Source organism: Calliphora vicina, chromosome 3 (genome assembly GCF_958450345.1).
Source record: "Calliphora vicina chromosome 3, idCalVici1.1, whole genome shotgun sequence".
NCBI lineage: Eukaryota > Metazoa > Arthropoda > Insecta > Diptera > Calliphoridae > Calliphora > Calliphora vicina.
The window spans coordinates 111320980-111344171 of NC_088782.1; the positions used below are offsets into that span (position 1 = coordinate 111320980).

Below are 23192 nucleotides of genomic sequence, written 5' to 3' on the forward strand. Positions count from 1 at the left end.
TATAGAAAAATTTAGGTCAGACTCTGAGCAAAACTTTTCTATAGAAAAATTTAGGTCAGACTCTGAGCAAAACTTTTCTATATTGAAATATGTTCAGCTTGTTGAAAGTTATTTTAAAAGTTACATTTTTTATTTTTCTCTAATTTAGCTCAATTAGATTTTCAATAAAAACTGCAGACTATTCAAGATTATAATTAATCTGAATAGTGCTAAACTAATTCAATAATTGTGTGCTTTTAAGCTCTTTTATTATTATTTCTAAAATATTAAGTTTTAAACGAATTGTATGATCTTTTATTTACTTAATTTTGCATGTTTAATTTTATGACTTTTTTCAATTTGTTTTGGTTAATTTACTAAATATTTATGTTTTTATTTGATATTTTGCTAATACTCTTATAATTATAAACATTTAAGTTAATACAAATAAATAAATAGATAAATAAACAGAAAAAATACAAAGAATATTAACAACACCTGCTGTAAATATTTCACACATAATCTTTTCGATATTTGGAGGAAACATTTAAAATTTTCTTTGTTTCATTTTGAATGTAACGAATTCAAGGTTAAAAATAATACACACAAAATTTGTTTTCATACAGTAAATGCTCCCTGCCTTTATGGTGGTCTAAAATATTCAAAACATATATAACTAGTAGCCCCTCTATTTATTACCAAGGGAATACATTTTCGTTTTTTTAATTTTTCTTTGTCATTTCTTTTATTCTTTCTAAGTTTTAATATTTCTTTCTAATTTTGATTTCATTTAAATATTTGGTGTTTAAAACTAAAGCACTAACAACAAATTTATTTTTCTTTAACTAACAAAATTTTGTTTTTGCACGCTACAATAAAAAAAACAATCAAAAGTTTTTAAACTAAATGTAAGTTTAGCCACTAATCGAAATTGTTTTGAAATATGTTTTTATTTTTTTAATGCAAAATGAAATATTTCAAATTGTTTTCTTTCACCATTTATCTTTAGGTTGAGCATTTAGAAACCCAAATACGTGACTTGACCCAAAAGCTGCAAGAATCCACCAGTAAACGTGATAAATTTGAGGTTGAGTTGAAAGCTTCCATCGATAAGATCTTTGTGTTGCGTGAAATAATATCGGATTTGGAGAACCAGGTGGAAACAAAAGCACTCAATGAACATGTTATGGCGGAAAAGGTTAAGGTAAGTAAATTTGCTAGAGTTGTTGGTCCGAGTCTGACTTTGAACCTTTCCTATAGAAAAAGTTGAAGTCAGTGGCTGACTTTGAACTTTTCCTATAGAAAAGTTGAAGTCAGTGACTGACTTTGAGCTTTTCCTATAGAAAACTTGAAGTCAGTGACTGACTTTGAACTTTTCCTATAGAAAACTTGAAGTCAGTGACTGACTTTGAACTTTTCCTATAGAAAACTTGAAGTCAGTGACTGACTTTGAACTTTTCCTATAGAAAACTTGAAGTCAGTGACTGACTTTGAACTTTTCCTATAGAAAACTTGAAGTCAGTGACTGACTTTGAACTTTTCCTATAGAAAACTTGAAGTCAGTGACTGACTTTGAACTTTTCCTACAGAAAACTTGAAGTCAGTGACTGACTTTGAACTTTTCCTATAGAAAAGTTGAGGTCAGTGTCTGACTTTGAACTTTTCCTAAATAAAAGTTGAGGTCAGTGGAAAAACTTGAGGTTAATGTCTGACTTAAATTTTCCTATAGAAATGTTGTGGTCAGTGTCTGACTGAATTTTCTGACTGAGTTTCAGTGTCTGACTTTGAACTTTTCCTATAGAAAACTTGAAGTCAGTGACTGACTTTGAACTTTTCCTATAGAAAACTTGAAGTCAGTGACTGACTTTGAACTTTTCCTATAGAAAACTTGAAGTCAGTGACTGACTTTGAACTTTTCCTATAGAAAACTTGAAGTCAGTGACTGACTTTCACTTATTTCCTATAGAAAAGTTGAAGTCAGTGACTGACTTTCACTTATTTCCTATAGAAAAGTTGAAGTCAGTGACTGACTTTCACTTATTTCCTATAGAAAAGTTGAAGTCAGTGACTGACTTTCACTTATTTCCTATAGAAAAGTTGAAGTCAGTGACTGACTTTCACTTATTTCCTATAGAAAAGTTGAAGTCAGTGACTGACTTTCACTTATTTCCTATAGAATAGTTGAAGTCAGTGACTGACTTTCACTTATTTCCTATAGAATAGATGAAGTCAGTGACTGACTTTGACTTATTTCCTATAGAATAGTTGAAGTCAGTGACTGACTTTGACTTATTTCCTATAGAAAACTTGAAGTCAGTGACTGACTTTGAACTTTTCCTATAGAAAACTTGAAGTCAGTGACTGACTTTGAACTTTTCCTATAGAAAACTTGAAGTCAGTGACTGACTTTGAACTTTTCCTATAGAAAACTTGAAGTCAGTGACTGACTTTGAACTTTTCCTATAGAAAACTTAAAGTCAGTGACTGACTTTGGACTTTTCCTATAGAAAAGTTGAAGTCAGTGACTGATCAGTGTCTGGATCTTATAGAAAAATTATCAGTTTTCTCTTTATGTTCTAAGTTACCAACAATTTGTTAACTCTTTCCTATTATTTCTTTCCAGCAATTGGAGGAGTTCGTCAACACACAATCCCGCTCCAATGAAACCCTCCAAAGTGAAGTACAAAGTCTTAAAACCGAAATCGAACAAAGCTATCAGTTGCGCATCAATCAGCTAGAAGAAAAATTACAAAATATACGTCCCTCTGCCGAACAAAGTATCATTATGGATCAAGTGGTGGAACAATTGCGTGACATTGAAAATACCCTGGAACAAAAAACCAAAAACTTAGAGGCCATACATTCAAATACAAATTCCTGCAGTTTGAGTATAACCGAAGATGTTTCAGTGCATGGTGCTGGCAAGGCAACACAATCATTATTAACCACAATAGTAACACCGCCACAGGGTTCACCGGTACATCCATCGCCCAGACAACATTCTCTTACCATGGAGGGTGTACAAAGAGTGGTGGATAAATTGTCTAAACACTCGAGAGTAGAAGAGGCTGCTGTTAAACGTATAAGAGACTTGGAAATGCAAATACAACAAATGAGAACAGCATGTGTGGTGAGTACAGAATTTAGAACTTTTTTTAGCTTTAAGGTGAAATTTCTTTAAGGGTAAAAGTCTTGGCTATTCGAATTTTAAAATAATGAAAGCTGTTTTTATAGCACAAGCTTTAGCTTTATATGATGCTGTTTAATATTATAAACAGCAGTGATCAATTTAAATTCTCTGCATCCCCATTATTTTCATTCACAGTCTGTATACAAACAATTGTGTTGGAAACATTTTTAGTATCTCATAGAACTTTGTTTAGTAAGCAGCTAATTTAATTTTTGTATTATTTAATTCAATTAATAACAATTCAATAATTTCTTAACAAGTGTGTTTTTGTTAAAGACTTTTTAATGTTTATTTTAACAATCAAACTTCTTGATAATATTATTATGCATCATGTGAATTCAAACATAATTTAAGTGTTTTTTTCCGAGATCTTGCCTAATGTTGCAAAAACATGTAACTTTCAAAATGAGCCCGTTCAGGGTAAGTTTAATGATAATTTTCCTTCCTCTTGTACGATAATTCTTAAATATTCAAGTTCAATTCCAAAATTTTATTATTTTAATTATTATTAAAGTGTTTTTGAAGGTTTTTTTTTATTTTGTAGACGCAGCTTTTGTTAATGTCAATTGTTTGGTGTTTTTTAAATAGTATAATTGAAATTTGTTTGCCAAAAATTTTGTTCTTTTTGTTTATTAAGATGTTTTGACATTTACTCATTGAATATTTGTTTAAAATAGCGTCAAATATTCAAAATGCAAATAGGTGTATTTAAATATGTATTTTCTAATTTTACCTTTAACTTATAAATGACATCAATAAATTAAATTTTAGTGAAAGTGAAAAAAAAATTAGAAAAATATGACAAAATAGTGAGAAAAACCATTTTTAAAATAATATTCGAAATAGAATGAATAGTATGATGTTGAAAATTGTTAAAGATTTTCTATGTTCATAGAAGATTTTAAATGATTTTCTATGTTTATAGAATAGTTTGGGAGTTTTTTTTTAAGTAGTTGTAGTTTTTTCTGGATAATTTTATATGTTTATATTAAGTGTTCGAAGATTTTTTATGTTTATATAAGATTTTGGATTAGTTTTTATGTTTATAGACAATTTTTTGGATGATTTGTATGTTCATAGAAACTAGAGTTGTGCCGCTTTGAACTAAAACGGTATTTTTTAGTAATTCGACTACAAAAAAATTACAATAAGTAAGAGAGTTATGTATATACGGTTGTGCCGAATCTTGTATACCCACCATCAATGTGAAAATACAATATTTTTCTGATATAATCCCTATATGGGGGGGTAGGATCAATTATAGACCAATTTTCACAAAAGTTTGTAGAAAGATTCAGGTTCATATTGGGTGATTTTTATAATATAAATTTATTCAAAGTATTGGCCATTATTAGCTATGACATTTTGTTATCTTTCTGGCAATATATGAATTCCGCGCCAAAGAACGAATCAAGACAATTTCGAATACTCTGTTCTAAAGTGAAGCGTATCCCAAAGAGAGAGTTTTGCATCGATCATAACAAATAGTAGTCGGACGGGGCAAGGGTGGACAAAAGCGAGTGAAGCAAAACTTCCCAACCACTTCACTTCAAAATCTGGGATTCTTGAGGACCTTGACCACATGCTGGGCATAAGTTGAGGACGGAACGGTCTATGCGGGACCAGAAGGCATTAAGCCTGTTGCTCCATCCTGATCTTGGTGTCGATTCGGCAGGTTGGCCGGGCTTCACATATGATCTCTTAGGCTTCGAGTTATCATAATGGATCCATTTTTCATCGCAAGTTATGATTCGGTGCAAAAATGATTTTCTTTTATAGCGTTCAAGCATCATTTTGTACGTGCAAAATCGTCTTTCAAGGTATGGTAGCCAATTTCCCAGCTTTTGGGTGAATCTTGCTGCGTTTTGAAACTGCTGTTTTGAGATTGCTGCTGGAGTAGCTCCCAATGATTTTACAAGCTCTTGTTGAGTTTGACAATAATCGTCATGGAATAATGATTCCAATCCTTGAGGCCCAACTATAATATGCATAAGCTAGCTTAAGGTATTGTCAAAACCGAACGAAAAGTCTGTCAAATTCTTAAGGAAATCCGAAGAAAATTTTAGATGCCCATAATGTACTTACGTGCATTTGCACATTTATGTGCAACATGCAATTAAAAAAATACGTATTCCTTATTATTTTATCAAAATAAATTAATTTTCTTCATCCTTTTCATTTATTTCTCTATTTTCTTTGTATAAAATAAGCAAACAAAATTTTACGAAACTTGACGAAACTCACTTAAGTACATTATAGTTTGTCACATACATTTTATATGTTTCGCACAGTTGCTTAAGCTGACTTAAGCTAGTGTATGCCTATTATAGTTGGGCCTTTGGTCTTCAAACTTTTTTGGCTGGCCTGTGCGATCATTGTCTTCCGTGTTGTTGTTGTTGTAACAGTTCGACTGTGGCCGATAGTTTTTTCGGTTTGTACAGCTGTCGCTGAGTTTGACAATCTTTGACCGAGTATGATTCGGGTCGTTATGAAGCGGAGATCGAATTGTCGTGGGAAAGATTTGTCTTCGTGTCGTCATCATCTCTCGCACATTGAAACCGATGGAACACATTCACCATAAGCTTCGATGATCAATCAGTGTGCCAACTTTTGGTGCTTTTTCAAGATTTTTAAAAACATTGAAAAATTCTATATGAAATTAAAAGTCTATCACATTTTTATATAAAAACTTGTACAAAATTTAAATTTCAAATATAAGTAAGAGAGTTGACATTACATTAACCTAAAAGGGAGACAAATATTACTAGAAAAATTACTTAATTTATGGTTTTGTTAGTTTTTGTTTGGTACCATTTAAATGTAATTCTAAGTCTAAAGCTTCTTAACAAATATAGCAAAAATAACAACATAAATTTAAAAATTTTAACTTTATAAAATTTTTTTTAGTACCGAATTGTATTGGAAACATAATCTTAAAGCTTATTCAAAATTGTACTAAATTTAATATTTTTTTTTTATTTGGTACTTTTTTAGTACCTATTTATTTTAAAATCAACAAAATCAATTAATTTCTTAAATATTTCCTATTGAAATGATTGGTCAGTGTCTGACCAAACTTTTTAAAATGTAAATAGCTTTACCGCTATTCTACAATTTAAATAACGCTTATTTATGAAAATACAAATTTTTGATTTTATTAAAATATAGAGAATTTAAAATGTAAACACCTAAACGACTAATTTTTAATTTTTGTGAACTTTTTTAATTATTTAAGTCTGCTTGAAATTACCGTTACCGCTAAGCTACCGTTACCGAAATAATCCAAATTCACGTTACCGTTACCTTTTAACCATTTCTCGGTAGCCAAGCTTACTTTTTTTTATCGAGGCACTTCATATTATCACCGTTTACATTTTTTAAATTAAAAAGAAAACTATAATAAAATGACACTTTAAGTTATGAAATTTAATATTTAATACAAATCACTGATTTGAAAAAGTGGTTTAATATTGAAAGATATCAGTTACTTGTCAATAATAGTAAAAACATTTTCAAATGATTAGTTTCAGATAAATACACATAGATAGAAAACTATCCTGTCAAACCCTAACTCAGTTGTAAAAAATCTGAGTGGTGATTAGTAAAAAAACTATATGAAAACAAAAACAATGTGTGATTTTTTCGAGTAATTGTTTTGTTTGAGTTTATTTCTAGTTTCCGCTCTATGTGAATTTCTGTATGCACACTACATACAGTGTCTCTCACAAGTATACGAATTTTTTATCTAACAATAGTTACAAAAGGATTTTTTAAAATCTAGGAATAACATTCTATTGCTCTTTATTTTTTTTAGAAAATAGAAAAAGAAGTTACATAAACCTTTACCACTTCGAAGAAACTGCGATAAAATCCATGAAAGTTCGCTTCAGGTTTCTCACAAAAGTATAGGCATTTTTTGTTTGAATTTCCGTTTAACATGTTCATTATTATTACCCTATGTTAGGAGTATCTATTGGATTACCATAGTTAGAATGGGAGAACAGTAAAGGCGAGAGAACACAGACCTGAACTTCTAGCTCTAAATCCTGCTTACTCTTGCCTTAAGTTAGGTGCTAGAACTGGAGAGGACATGTTAACTTTCCTCTCCAGTTCTTGCACTGCGATAAGTAACCATTTTTGGGGAGGACCTTCTTTTAATTCAGGTGGCAGCGTTTCAGTTGTCCAAAATTCGCGTATAAGTGGGAGGAGAATATGTGCACCAAGGGATCAACCTTCAGTAGTTCCGAGGCAATGTTGTCAAGATAGCGGAGTCGATTAAGCCATGTCCGTCTGTCTGTTGAAATCAACTTTCTGAAGCCCCCAAATAACGTACATGATTCATACATCAATATGTATCTTCCGGCTCGGTTGCTATTTAAAATCGAGAAAATCGGCCACAAATGTCTGAGATATAAGGAAAAAACCAGGACAACCTCGATTTTTGACCTATATCTGGATTACTAAGTCATTAATATAGACAATATAGATATCTAATGATAGATATTTCAAAGACCTTTGCAATGACGAATATAAGACTATAGTAAATTGGACCTACAATGGGTCAAAATCGGAAAAAATATTTGTTAGCTGTTTTTTGTCGCTAATAAGACTCCAGGAATCATTGGAGATCCAATCGATTCGCCTCTGCTCTCTGTACCTAATCGTTTCTTCAGCTGCTTTTATGTAGCAGTCATATTTAAATGTGTCGCCACTTTTAGACTTTGACACGTAAGTCGAGTAGTCCAGAATGATCTTCGTGAAGAACAGCCTGAAATCAATTTCAATTGTTAATGACATGTATTGATAAATTTTTAATGTCATCATGTATAAAATCGCGTTTCTTTTCATAGTAAAACAAAATTCGTATACTTATGTGAGGCACTGTATATTGTTTCTATATCGTTGTTGATTCTTTTTTTTTTGCATTTACTATATTAAACTATAAATAAATGTTTTTGTGTTTATTTTTTATTATTTAATGTACGGCCTGTTTATAAATTATGCTTTTTAGACTTAAAAGAAAAAAAATAATAATAATAAATAATATGTATGAAGAGAGAAAATTGGCGGTTGTTTTGTCTATATGGGACGTACTGGTACTAGTAGTTTTATGATATCAAAATTTAATGTGATGTTTTGTTGATAATTTTCAAATTTACACTTTCATCTAGAGCAAAAGTTCCCAGAGCATTAATTGCGTCATACATAAAGTGAGGACACAAAGAAAATTTAACAAAAATTTATTATGATAAATACAATTATTTATTAAAGGGCTTGGCTTCTAAGTAATTAGATTTGCAAATGAAAATTTCGAAATTCAGTAAACCACTTTTTCGCCATTGAAATTGTAGTTCCAGATGATAACATAGTATTCAATTGTTTCCATTTACTCCTCAAGTCATGCTTTCAATGGCTGTCAAACACAAACTAAATGAAGCAGCTTGTTCAAATTTTGACAGGAGCCAACTGACAGATAGATGCCTGTTGACAGGAGCAGTGTTGCCTTTTTAGTTAAGAGACGGGAAATTTAGTATTTTTTCTCCTTAAAATTATTTCGTGTAGCCACTTCTTATGTTTCTTTTTTTTTCTATTTGCAACATTGTTCTCAGCGCCCAGTCGTCATTCATCCATATTTTCAGAAATATTATGCGCAAATGTGTGTGTAGTATATTTTCGTAATGGGAACGCATAAAAATATCTTCTGTGTAGGGATGGATACATTTCCACATTATAATTATGCAGCCAACAGCAACATAAAATTTTAACCCAAATTTGTTGTATTATGAGAAAATTATTTTTTATTCATTTGAATTTAGCTCGTATTTATTTTAATGGAAATTACACAATAATTATTCCATTCATGTAATGAAATTGTTTATTTTAATTCCGTTGCGTAAATGTGAAAAAAAGAAAATGTTTCCCTTTAAACAAATGGGATGAAATCTTTTGAAATTTTATAAACACACACAATCGATTTGTTTGTTTTCTGGAATAATGATTTGTTGTTTGATATTGGATTTCGTTGAGATTTTATCTTGAAATCGTATTGTAACATTTGTTTTCTATCATGTAACACTTTTAACATTAACACGTTCGTTTTTCTTCTCGTTTAAATATAAATATTTAGATATTACAACATGATTTTCAAACTCTTAAGAGTTTCAGAAGTTTTAAAGTAAAATTAGTTTAGATCTAAATTAAATTAGAATCTCCAGTTTTAAAAGAAAATCCTTTGTATGTGTATGAAACGGGTTTCTTTTGAAAATATATTAAAAAGTTAAATATTAAATATCTTAAATGATATTTTTATATTCTTTATAAGGAGTGAGATCGAAAAAATCGTAACATAAATAAATGCTAATAAACAAGTAAGAGTACTATATTCGGCCGTGCCGAATCTTAAATACCCTCCACCTAAATATGATGGTATAACAACTGAAATAATATACTTAACAATTGTTAGAAAGCCTAGTTTACGCAGAAGATATTTTATTTCAAAAGTACAAAAAAGTTTTATCTAATTAAGCAATTTATAATTGAAATTCCTATTAGAACGTTTGGATCAAAAATTTTCCTTTTTAACCTCAAGTGAAGAAACAGAGTATAAAAAAGGGTAGACAAATTTCAAAATATTGGGTTGTTGGACTTATATGGGAGCTATAACCAATTATTGGACCTATCATCGTAAAATTCGATACATCGATTTTTGTATATATTGAACAAATTTGTTTCGAATTTCAACCTGATAACTATATTTGTAAGAAATTTATAAGGATTTTGGTGATTTTCGGGAGTAGACCTTATATGGGAGCTATGGTTAAATATGGGCCGATATTCACAAAATCCAGTAGTATGATTGCTGGATAAAAATTACTGATCTGTGCGTAATTTCATTTCAATATCGATTTGTTTTAAATATTTGTTAAGGTTAATATATTTTTCGGAAATGGGCCTTATAGGGGAGCTATGATTATTTTTCCTGAATTTTGCAATTTGGTAGGAATTTACAGACCATATAACCATATTTCGGGAAGAAATTTGTATGGGCGCTAGGAGAAATCATGAACCGATTCTTATAATTTTTAACAGAGTTAGTCCTTTTAACATAAAAATAACGTGTGTAAAATTTGATGGTATTATCTGCAATATATTTGCACAAATAACAAAAACAATTTTAAAATTATCAAGTTTTTTTTTAGGTTGTCTTAGATTTTGGTTCATAACTCTGGTTCCTCTGAACCGATTTTGCTGATTTTCAATACCAAACTGCTTAGGAGAACAATAAACATTTTTCTTGCAAGTTTACCAACTTTCGTTGTCTATTTTGACCGTGAGTGTGTTTTACACAGACAGACAGACGGATATAGCTCAATCGACTTAGAATTTCATAAGGATCAATAATATATACCCTCATTCACCACTTACCACTCAACCTACAGTTTTGATTTCTTTTTTATTTGATTGAATTTATTATTACAACTTAAAAAAAATATTATTTTTATAGTTCTAATCAATAGTTATGAATTTATGAATCCCTTCATTTAAGGTTTTTATAGTGCTTCTGCCATCTGCCTCTACCACACTTTTGAACACCTTTTTTTGTACTCTTCAATTCTCTTTTAACAAGAGCCCAATATCTCTCTACTGGCCTTAGCTCCTTTCAGTTTGGAGGATTTGCCTATACCATATTATTATTCTTGTACCACTCAAGACCTTGCTTACCATAGCGACAGGATGCCAAATCAGGCAAAAAATAACTAGACACATTAAGAAGTCTAATGAATGGAAGCATCCTTTTTTTATATCCTCCACCTTCGCGAGAAGGGTATATTTAAGTTTGTCTTTCCGTTTGTAATTTCCACAATATAATTTTGCGACCCTATAAAGTATATATATTCTGGATCCTAATAGATAGCGGAGTCGATTAAGCCATGTCTGTCTGTCAGACATGCTTTTGAGAAGTTTCCTATTTAAAATCAGCAAAATCGGTCCACAAATGGCTGAGATATGAGGAAAAAACCAGGACAACCTTGATTTTTGACCTATATCTGGATTACTAAGTCATTAGTATAGACAATATGGATATCTAATGATAGATATTTCAAAGATCTTTGCAACGACGTATGTAAAAATATAGTAAGTTGGACCTACAATGGGTCAAAATCGGAAAAATATTTTTTAAACCGATTTTTTTTCACCAAAAAAAAAAAATTTAAATTTAAAATAACGAACATTTTTTTTTCCAAAAAATGAAAAAGCAACTTTGGAAATTGGCTTTAGAAACAGACATGTTCTCCCGATACTGTTTAATAACATTGGAATCAGTTTGACGCCAGACCTTTGATTGTTTTTCCAACTTTTTGTGGGACCAATTTGGGTTTTGTTGCTGCAACTGTATATTGCTTGCCATATCAAGAACTTTTTGTAAAAATTTTCTGCTTTTGGGTCATAAACTTATCTACAACATTCCCTCGACCATCAGCAACATAAAAATATTGACCCGGAAGCTGCGAAAAATTTTATAGAACATACGTTTCGTCATCCATTATACTTCAGTTTCCGCGATCTGTCTTTGGCCTCTAAATTTTTAGCAGCGTTTCTGTCAGGAACTTTTTGAGCCTTGTATGTTTTTAAACCTGCATTGGCTTTAACTTTTCGTATCAAATAGTCCGAGTACTGAGCTAACTGGAGTGTTTTGCTACCGGCTGTGTTGGGAGCTCTTTTGAAAATGTTTTCTATTTATTGACTTTAGAAACATCATGTGGACCATTTCTTCTACCTGAACCAGGTTTTATATCAATGGACAAGTTCACCCGATACTGTTTAATAACATTGGAATCAGTTTGACGGCAGACCTTTGATTATTTTTCCAACTTTACTTTTCAAAGGTAACTTGATAAAAAAAATCAAATAATACTTGGGTTAAAAGTTTTAAGGAAAACCGTGTGTTAGGGTTCCATGATTAGAACTCAAGTGTTAAGTCGTTCTGGTTTCACTTTTCTGCTTAATCAGCAACGTTGCTCAATCGATAAATTTATTATTTTATATTGTTCATTATGTTTAAAAACAATATGTTTAAGCAAAACACTCAATATTGTTAATTTGTCAAGGATATTGTTACAAATACTGCTTCCATTTCATCCTTTTTTTCCTTAAGCCTTTTTTGTTTAAACTCTATTAAAGAGTTTTCTCCTTACACTTCCTGTTGTCAGATATGAAAGAAGATGCCTTTTGTTTTATTATTTTTTACCATAAAACAAAAAAAAAATAACTTCAAACTAAACTAATATATAACAGAATAAAACCTTAAAAAAAAAACAAGAAACTAGCTGAACATCACAAATCTGTGGTGTTATTTTGCACTAAAGTGCAATATCAGTCACCATGGGGTTCATGACATTTGATGAGTCTATAGTATATGGGTATGAACAAGTGTTCAAGCATATGAGTGTATCTTGATTATATTACATTTATACATACCACAGAACGACAACACTGATTGAATTGTTTTCAATTGAATGAGTATGGAGCGGTGACTGGTCTTGTAGTATAGAATGTTATACCATTTCCAACAGAAATTTAAAATTGATACAGAAATTCTTTGTTCTTATAGTTATCTATAGAATCACGCCGCATATTTTCTAGATCCCTAACAGATTTTGTAACCATTTGGGAAGTCTTATTTTATGTCCAATCGTAAGTTATTATATAGTCTCAGTTTTGCATCTATCGTAAGTATTTATATAGTCCTTAGCTTCAATCATAGGTCTTTACGTAGTCTTAGTTTAGCTTCAATTTAAGCCTAAGTCCTGGAATAGCTTCAATGGTAGGTCTTTAGTCATGGAATAGCTTCAATCGTAGGCCTTTAGATTATCTTAGTTTAGCTTCAATCATAGCCTTAACTTATCTTCAATCTTAGGTCTTTATATAGCCCTGGAATAGCTTCAATCGTAGGTCTTTAGATTGTCTTAGTTTAGCTTCAAACTTAGACCTAACTTATCTTTTATATAGTCCTGGAATAGCTTCAATCGTATGTCTTTAGATTGTCATAGTTTAGCTTTAATCTTAGCCTTAACTTAGCTTCAATCGTAGGTCTTTACATAGTCTTAGTTTAGCTTCAATATTAGGTATTTATATAGTCCTGGAATAGCTTCAATCGTAGGTCTTTATGTAGTCTTAGTTTAGCTTCAATCTAAGCCTTAACTTATCTTCAATGGTAGGTCTTTATATAGTTTTGGAATAGCTTCAATCGTAGGTCTTTATATAGTCCTGGAATAGCTTCAAACTTAGCCTTAAGTTATCTTCAATCGTAGGTCTTTATATAGTCCTGCAATAGCTTCAATCGTAGGGGTTTATATAGTCCTGGAATAGCTTCAAACGTAGGTCTTTATATAGTCCTGGAATAGCTTCAATCTTAGCCTTAAGCTATCTTCAAACTTAGGTCTTTATATAGTCCTGGAATAGCTTCAATCTTAGCCTTAAGCTATCTTCAAACTTAGGTCTTCATATAGTCCTGGAATAGCTTCAATCTTAGCCTTAAGCTATCTTCAAACTTAGGTCTTTATATAGTCCTGGAATAGCTTCAATTTATATAATCCTGGAATAGCTTCAAACTTAGGTCTTTATATATTCCCGGAATAGCTTCAATCTTAGCCTTAAGTTATCTTCAATCGTAGGGGTTTATATAGTCCTGGAATAGCTTCAATCGTAGGTCTTTATATAGTCCTGGAATAGCTTCAAACTTAGCCTTAAGTTATCTTCAATCGTAGGTCTTTATATAGTCCTGGAATATCTTCAATCTTAGCCTTAAGTTTAAGGGGTTTATATAGTCCTGGAATTGCTTCAAACTTAGGTCTTTATATAGTCCTGGAATAGCTTCAATTGTAGGTCTTCATATAGTCTTAGTTTAGCTTCAATCTTAGCCGTAAGTTAGCTTCAATCGGAGGTCTTTACATAATCTTAGTTTAGCTACAATAGTAGGTCTTTACATAGTCTTAGTTTAGCTTCAATCGTAGGTCTTTACACAGTCTTAGTTTAGCTTCTAGATATTCTTAGGTTTTCATCAATTGTTCTTTTTATTTTCCACTTTATCTTGGAAATGGTTTACTTCCCGATGCTGTTATTATGCTGGTTTATTGAAAACAACTGCACTAAATTTTTTTTTTATTCTAGAGTTTAGTTTATTAAAAACAACTACAAAAAAATAAAATAAATGCTGAAAAAACGAGAAAAATCGTAAATATTTTTGCTGCTTAAATGCATAAGTACAATATAAAGCTATTTTTGCTAAGAAAAACATCTTTAGAATAACTCTTCTGTGGAAAGTATGAATATCGAAATTATTTTGTTTATCTTTGGAATTACAATAAAATTTGCACTTACAATGTGTGGCAGGCGGAGGTGAAGCGTTGTTGGAATATTTCCTTTAAATGTTGCAAGAGTTCAGCAATTTAAAAAACTTTAATTAAATCATGTGTTTGTCAGTTGTTTGAAGATATCTTTATACAGTATAACGAGTATCTTTTATGGTATTATTATTCTCCATCTTTCTTCATTTCTTGTGCATGAATTTAATATCGTAAATGTTTGTAAAGTGTCTTATCAATTAAATGGGAGTATCTTGCTTAATTGAAATAGTTGGGGTTTTGTAGTAGAAAAAGGTCTTTAAACTCTTTCTTAACTATAATTTTCTAATTGATTTAATTGAATTAGGAGATGCATAACAAGTTCTAATTTAAAATTACATAATTGAACCGTCCCATAGTAGAATTCATATTCAAATTCTGCTCAAATATGCTGATTTTTTCTTTATAATTCTGTTTAACTTTTGGTATCCCAGACTTCTTTCAAAATCCAAATAAAAATTTATTACTTTTTTACTTTAAGAATCATAAATTCCCCAATTAATTTCTTTATTTCCTTTCTCTCTCTCTCTTCTTAGGAACTTCAGCATGAGCGTGAGTCCTTGCAAGAGCGCATGTCCGAACAAACTCAGCGCATCTCCGCCTTGCAATCACGACTCGAGGAGCAACGTCAACGTGCCGAAGAACTGCAACGCTGTAACACCTCCGATTTGAATATACGACTGCATGATGTGCAAAATGAATTGCAAAATTTGCGTGAAACTCTGTCGAATCGTGACAAACAAATTGCCACCATGAAGCAACAACTGGAAAAGAGTAAAATGGCCATAGATCGTTTGGAAGCAGAACTGGCAGTAGAACATCAACCCGATCGTAGTGCCCTTGAAAGATTGGAGAACGAACTCAAACAAAAGCAATTGGAAAATCAAAAGCTAAAGGATAAAATCAAAAATGAAATGATCAATAAATTGGCATTGCCCGATCTAATGGAAACCATGTTGGCTGATAAAAATGAAGAGATTGATCATTTGAAGGAGCAATTGGAGAGCAAAGAAAAGGAATTGCAATCGGTATTGGATATAAGTCAAGCTTCATCGCTGGGTACAGCCAAGAAACCGGAAGAGGCTAGCACAAAATTAAGCGCCAGGACTCTAAGTGATATTGTTTCCATAACTGAGTTTGATGAGCCAGATGTGGTGCGCAGAGCGGCTGCTCATAACATGACATCTCCTCTGCTGCTGCCCGAAGGTAGTGGCGGCTTTTTACACAATACCATGGATACTTCCAAGGGTGTGGTGGCTAATTTGACCCACAAAAGAACCGAGGATTTGTCGGGCTTTACCACTTTACAACAGGTTAATACCTTTGATCATCCCCACTACTTCCAAGATCCCAACATATTAATGGGTTCAGCCCAATCACAAGCCTCTATTGCCCCCGCTTTAGTGCCAAGACAAATTAACTTCTCTGCCATGACCGAAGATTCGAAATTGAAAACTCCCAATAATTTCCAAACGACGGATAATAAGGAGACCCAGGCCAAAGAGAATTTACAGCAAGAAATCCATCAACTTAAAGAAAAGATTCAAGAGCTTGAAAAGGAAAAGGAGAAGAGTGCCGACTATTTACTATCCTCCCAACTAAGATTGACCAATCTTCAGGATGAATTGGCTCATAGTCAAAAGGAAATAATGAGCCTGCAAGCCGAATGCAAGAAAAATAAAGAACTGCAGCAACAACTCCTCGAGAAATCTGTGGAAATAGAAAATCTTTTGCACGAACAAGAGAAATTGAAAAAGGAAAAGTCAGAATTACTCAGTAAAAATGAAAAGAATTTAAGAAACTACCAGGAAAGTGAGGAAACTCTAATCAAACGTTTAAGAGAAATGGAAGAGAAAATCTTGAAAAATACCGAAAATGAAATGAAAGAAAGAGAAAACTTGCGCAAGGAACTGCTGGTGGTAAGCGAGTCGCATGAACAATGCAAATATGTACAACGCGATAATGAGGATCGCAAAAAACAAATCGAATTATTAAATCATGAAATCAAAATCAAAGATGAGAGGCTTTTGACTTTAACCACGAAACTAACCTTAGCCGAGGATACCATAGCAGAGCTGCAACTACAAATCACTAGTTTACAGCAAGATGTGGAGAAATTAAAGCAACAAAACAGTGACAATAGCTCCAAACAGTTTTCGGTGGATGAAATAGCCCAGCAGGTGGAAAAAGAGTTGAACTATTCGGCCCAATTAGACTCGAATATTTTGAAGGCCATAGAAAGTGAAGAGGAGAATAATTTAGATCGTTCGCATCAAGAGAAAATCGTGGCCAATGAACATCCCGGTACCACAGATGATGAAAACTTTACCGGCGAACGAGAATTGCTAAATCAATTGGAAGCTTTGAAAACACAAATCTCAGTGGAAAGAGAACATGCTGAGGATATACGCCAGGAATTGTTAATGCAAAAACAGCATTCGCAAGAAATACAAGAACAAGATGTGGTCATTATAGAGGCTATGCGTAAAAGATTGGAATCAGCCTTAGAACAAGAAGATGAACTGCACAAACACCTGGACATAGAAAGAGAAAGATGTGAACGTTTGCAGACACAACTAACCACTTTGCAAAGGACCGATAGTCGCCGAAATTCTGCACTTTTGAAATCGCCCACAGAATCACCCCGCAAGTCGCCCAGATCCCTGAACGACTTTGAATCTGAGCTGGCCGACAGGCTAAGAAGTGAAATTAAATTATTAACTGCCCAAAATGAAAGAGAACGTGAGCGGTCAGCTGATTTACAAAGAAACACTGAAAGGGAAAGAAACCGCTATGAAAAGGAATTAACCGAAAGAATTGACTATTGTGAGAAACTTAAACGTGAAATGGACAAAGTGGCCAGAGATAAAGACAATGCCGAAATGGAAATAGAACATTTACAGGAACGTTTAACTTTACAAACCCAAGAGATAGAATCCCTGGAGGCACGCATAGCCAGTCTGCAGGAGGCCGAAACACGCCGCTTTACACGCAAAGAAAAACAGCACAAAGAATATGCCCAACTAATGGCCGAAATACAGGAGCTAAAAACCCAACTCTATGCTGTGGAATCAGAAAAGGAAGGTCTCAACAAAACCATTAACCAGCTACGTTTCGATGTGGAACGATCGGCCCAAAGAGAAGTCAAACTAGCCGAGGCCTTGGCCAATGCTAATACCAATCTGGCCATGCGTGAAGGCCAAACCAGCGTACCCGAACAATTTCTACAGAAAATGAAAGAAATCAATAGTCTGCTGGCAGAAAATACTCAAGAAAACAAACAAATGGCCGAGACAGTACAATATTTGGTGGAGGAACGCAGACAATTGCAAAGAAAGTGTGAAGAGCTGGAATCTCAATTGAGTGGCACGGCCAATATTAGTGAGCTGGAAGAACGTTGCAATCATTTGCTGGGACGCTATTTACGTGTGGAGTCGCATCGCAAGGCGTTGGTGTATCAAAAGCGTTACCTAAAGATTTCCCTGCAAAACTATCAGGACAGTGAGCAACGGGCTTTGGCCGCTTTCAATGGCGGTCAATTGTTGCAGAACACCAGACCCAAAAAGAAATTAAAGTAAGTTTTTCTTTTAGAGATTTGCAGAGATAGTACTGGAATATTTATATTTGTTTGTTTGTTTATTTTCAGGACTGTAGCCTTGGCTATTATTGCCATACAGCGTATGAAGTATATTGGTCGCATTTGGCATACTGGCAAACGGATTGTTTCCAAGTCAGTGTTTACTATAACGCAACAAAAGTGAGTAGAGAATAATGAATATTAGTTATTATTATTATTATGAACTTTTAAAAACGATTTAAATTCAGTTTATATTTGTAAATCATGTTTTGATAAGTTGCTCATCACACTATACCTGTGGTGGTCATCTTTATCACACTGCAGTGTCCCTCCCATGCACTATAGGTAATTTTACCCATTTTTGAGGCAAAAAGTCATTTTTACACTTTCAAGAATGCATTTGTTGTTGTTGGCATTTGATAAAGAAAACATTAAAGCAAATAACGGCAAGTTTTGTTTTTGTAAAAAATTAACGGCGTCCGCTTAGCAAGTGGTCAAAGTCATTGATTGTGAGAAAAGTGTTGAAAGCAGTATATACAGGGTGATTTGGTCGAATTTTTAAGTTTATTTAAATAGTTAAAAAAACAAAAATAAATTTTAATTAAATATGGAAAACAAAAGTGATAGTAAGTGCTTAATAGTTTAAGAAAAATATTTTGTAAAAAAAAATAGTTTTTGGCGAAAAAACTCATAATTCCGACATAACCTTTAATTTTAGGATTTTTTCTGAAAAATGAATTTTGAATAAGCTTTTAAAAAATTGGCCGAATTTGGCCGGGTTTAAACAATCAGAAACGTGTTAAATGAAGAATTTTGAGTTTAATTTGTCAATTTCATGTTGCACTTTTTGAGAAATATGATTTTTCGTAAGCAGCCTCCGCTTGCAAAATAGTGAAATTGCAGAAATTTGGTTGGATGCGCAAAATAAAAGAAGAAGAATGGTGTTTTTTACAATTTTATTGTTGGTTAAATTGAATTCGGCAATGTTTTGATTGAGGAATCCGGTTATGTGAAAGAAAAAGTTCGAATTTTTTGTAAGAATATCTCAGTTAGATGGATGATTTCCGGCCATATTGGATCCGCCTTTTGAATCTGAAAAATTTTACATCAGATTCGAAATCAGCATCCTTGAGTACCCCCATATACTGATTGTCATGTAAATCAGAAGACATTTTAAATTTTACGCCGCCATATTGGATCCGCCATTTTGAATCTGAAAAATTTTACATCAGATTCGAAATCAGCATCCTTGAGTATCCCCATATACTGATTTTCATGTAAATCAGAAGACATTTTAAATTTTACGCCGCCATATTGGATCCGCCATTTTGAATTTGAAAAATTTTCATCTCAGATTCGAAATCAGCATCCTTGAGTATCCCCATATACTGATTTTCATGTAAATCAGAAGACATTTAAAATTTTACGCCGCCATATTGGATCCGCCATTTTGAATTTGAAAAATTTTACATCAGATTCGAAACCAGCAACCTTGAGTATCCCCATATACTGATTTTCATGTAAATCAGAAGACATTTTAAATTTTACGCCGCATTTTGGATCCGCCATTTTGAATTTGAAAAATTTCATCTCAGAATCGAAATCAGCAACCTTGAATATCCCCACATACCGATTTTCATGTAAATCAGAAGACATTTTAAATTTTACGCCGCCATATTGGATCCGCCATTTTGAATTTTAAAAATTTCATCTCAGATTCGAAACCAGCAACCTTGAGTACCTCTATATAACAATTTTCATGTAAATCAGAAGACATTTTAAATTTTACGCCGCCATATTGGATCCGCCATTTTGAACTTGACAAATTTTACATCAGATTCGAAAGCAGCAACCTTGAAAACCCGCGTATACCGATTTTCATCCTTGTTCAATGATTCCTTATAGTTTTGGCCACAAAAATGTGTGAAATTACCTATAGTGCCATGTTTATGAGTTTAACATCTCATCTTCAAATAATTTTCATGAAGCCTAACTCCTCTATTGATTTCCAAAGTCTTTTTTTTAGAAATCGACCCAATAGTTGAGTTGTTTGTAATGAATACCATTTGTTTTGTGTTTATCTTTTCTGAAAAAGGTTTGATATGAATTTCAATCTAATTTGAATCATGGTTTTCAAGAATATGTATTTAAAACAATATAGATCAGATGATAGATGGCAAGAAATATGAATATTTAAAATAAAAGTGAAAAAAAATGTCGGAGATTAACAAAATACAGTCTCAATCAACCGGATTAGATTCTAAACAGTTTACATTTGGTAAAAACTATATAAATTCAACTCGGGTTATTTCAAAATTTCATTTTAAAGGAAAAACATTAAAATTTTCATGAATTGTAGTTCATATTTGTTTCGTGTTCCATTTGAAAGCCAAGACTTTTAAATTATAACGAAGTAAGCTTCAAAAATCGAATATTTTCTCTAAATTTTCGAAGAAATCTAATAAAACTGGAACCTTTGGCTTGTTTAGTTTATGATAATTATAGAAATAAATCTCTATTACTTTATACCAATGGAAACTTATGATTTTTTTAGAAGAGTTTGCTGAAAATACTTTCGAAACTTCTGTTAGAAACAAAATCTCTCTTATTATTATCCAATTCTAAGCTCATTTCCCTTACGAACTGAACTAATTAAGTTTATGCTTCAATAAAACTTAAGGTTATTTCAAAATTTTCTTGTAAAGAAAAAATTCGTTAAATTTTCTTGAAATGAAGTACGAAAATGTTTAGTTTTCTATTCGTAAGCCAACAGCTCAGATTATTACATATGTGAAACAAATGACAGTTGTCAAAAAAGTTTTGAATGGTTGTGATTTGCAGAGCGAGAGAAAAAAATACAATTTTCAATAGGCAACTAGTGTAAAATAAAATTGTCCCTCTTTTCAAAACACAACCATTTTGATATTTTCTTTTGTTATTGGAGTAACCCAACAGATTTTTCGAAGAAATCTAAAAAACCTGAAACCTTTCGCTCGGCTAGTTTGTGATAATTAACCCTCTAATGATTAAGCATGCCTCAAGGCACTCATCGAAAAATGTCAATAAATGAAAATATAACTGAATGCCTTTTAAAATAATTTAAGTACTTTATTTTAGCAACTGTTACATGAGTTTTAGAAATAAAAAATGGCTTGAGGCATGCTTAAGCATTAGATTAACCCTCTAACAAATAAATATATTTTACTTGAGTCAAATTGTTAAGAAAGTCATTCAAAACTTCTGTCTGATACCTGTCAGTAATTTAGTTTCTGATAATTTTAAAACTAGATTTCAATATGATTGACAACCCATTTGAGGCGCTTTGCCTTATATGAGACTAAATGTGTGAGAAATTCATTGGTTGTCATCAGATGTTTTAAGTTGAAAGTGAAAAAGTCGTCGGGGTTTATAAAATTTTAGTTCATGCTAACTTTTTCTAACTGTAGTTATATAAAATAACTCAAGATATCTTTGAATATATCAGTTATTTGTCAGACAAATGTTTGAAAAACAAATTTATTAGGGTTTCTATATGACTAACAACCTATTTGAGGCAGTTTAATAAGGGCCTTATTCAGAAACACGAAAGGAAAATAATTTAAAAATTTTTTTATGAAAAACACTCAAAAATTATTTGAAAACTGAGTAATTTTCATACAAAAATTTTAAAATCGTTTTCCTTTCGTGTTTCTGAATTAAGACCTAAGTATGACATTGGGTGTTTTATATTGAAAGTGAAAAATTATTGAAGTCTACTGAAATTTGCAATAGAATCACTTTATTAGTAAAATTAAAGAAAAACTTTTTAAGAATTCTTAATTAAAATTAAATTTGTTTTTATTACATTCTTTTAAATTTTTCAAAAAAGCTCTGCAGCAAACAAAAAACCATTAGTGACTGTGAATTTACAAGTGAAACTTAAGAAAAACCATAAAAATACCAAAATTGAATAAAGTTAGTATCAGCTTTTAAAATCTTAGAAATAAATACACCAGCAATTAAATTAAAATTTAGAAAACACCTTTTATTAAAGCACTTTTAAAGATTTTTTCTAATAAAATTGTTTATTTATCAAATTTTTACACATTATCTAATTCTATATTTTTATTAATTTCCTTTAACAGACGTTCCCAACCACCGACCATAAGTTGTGCAGCTATAACCTCCACCTCACCCACACCCCATATGAATGGCCAACAACAACAACAGCTGCAGCAACATCTGCTCTATCAGCAACAAAATCTGAATAGTCCTTTGAAGTTATTGGAACGAAATTATGCTCCCTTGAAAACTCCCACATTATTGAATGGCAATCGTACGCCCAACTCAGCCTCATCCTCCACATCGACAGCCACAGCATTTGAATGGCCCCGAGTGACTGTAAACAAAATGCACAAGAAAACAACATAATCATTATTTTAGTTAAACTAAACCACAAATTATAAATTTATTTTAAAAACCAACAAACAAAAAATGCTCAAATTGTAATTGAAGCCATATTTATATAACAAATAGTAATTTAAGAACTTTTTTTTAAATATTAAATGTAAGAAATTCTAAAACCTAATTTGTAATCATCAATGGAGATTTTAAGTGTAAATTGTTATTTTTATTTTAAATTTGTTTACATTAATATTCTGCAAAACCCAGTATTTCCAGTTAAAACTTTTTTTATTTGTGAGTAAATTCGCCCTTAAGTCCAGTCCTAAGTCATAATTTTGTAGTTTGTATACTCAGTCTAAGTTGACCATGTTTAAGTATGTTTAAGTTTTAGTGTTTAAAATCCCTTTTTTTATTGTATTGAGTTTTATATTTTTTTTAAATTTCATTATTTATTGTTTTTAATTTGTATTTTTTACTTTTTAGTTTTAAATTTGAAAACTTTTTTATAATAAAAAAACCATTAATAATACCTTAATAATGATTAATTTTCAGTTGTTTTTCTTTTAATTATCATTTTAGTTCAAAAAAAAAATATATTGAAAATAAAGTGCCTTACAAATGAAAGAAACATATAAAATTTATTAAAATGTAAAAATAA

General features: G+C 31.7%; 1 protein-coding gene across 8 annotated transcripts in view; it reads left to right on the forward strand.

Annotated features, from left to right (window-relative positions):
• Plp (Pericentrin-like protein) overlaps positions 1-23079 on the forward strand; it is an 85978-nt gene extending 62899 nt beyond the window's left edge. For 6 of the 8 annotated variants that reach the window (XM_065503997.1, XM_065504000.1, XM_065504001.1 and 3 more), the window contains 5 exons: positions 989-1183; positions 2603-3109; positions 15111-18148; positions 18221-18331; positions 22276-23079. In XM_065503997.1, the coding sequence (XP_065360069.1) occupies positions 989-1183; positions 2603-3109; positions 15111-18148; positions 18221-18331; positions 22276-22561 (4137 nt within the window). In that variant the 3' untranslated portion in view covers positions 22562-23079. Of the gene's footprint in view, positions 1-988; positions 1184-2602; positions 3110-3508; positions 3590-15110; positions 18149-18220; positions 18332-22275 lie in introns of those variants that run through there. The other 2 variants (XM_065503998.1, XM_065504004.1) reach the window with 2 other exon arrangements.
• The last annotated feature ends 113 nt before the right edge of the window (positions 23080-23192 follow it).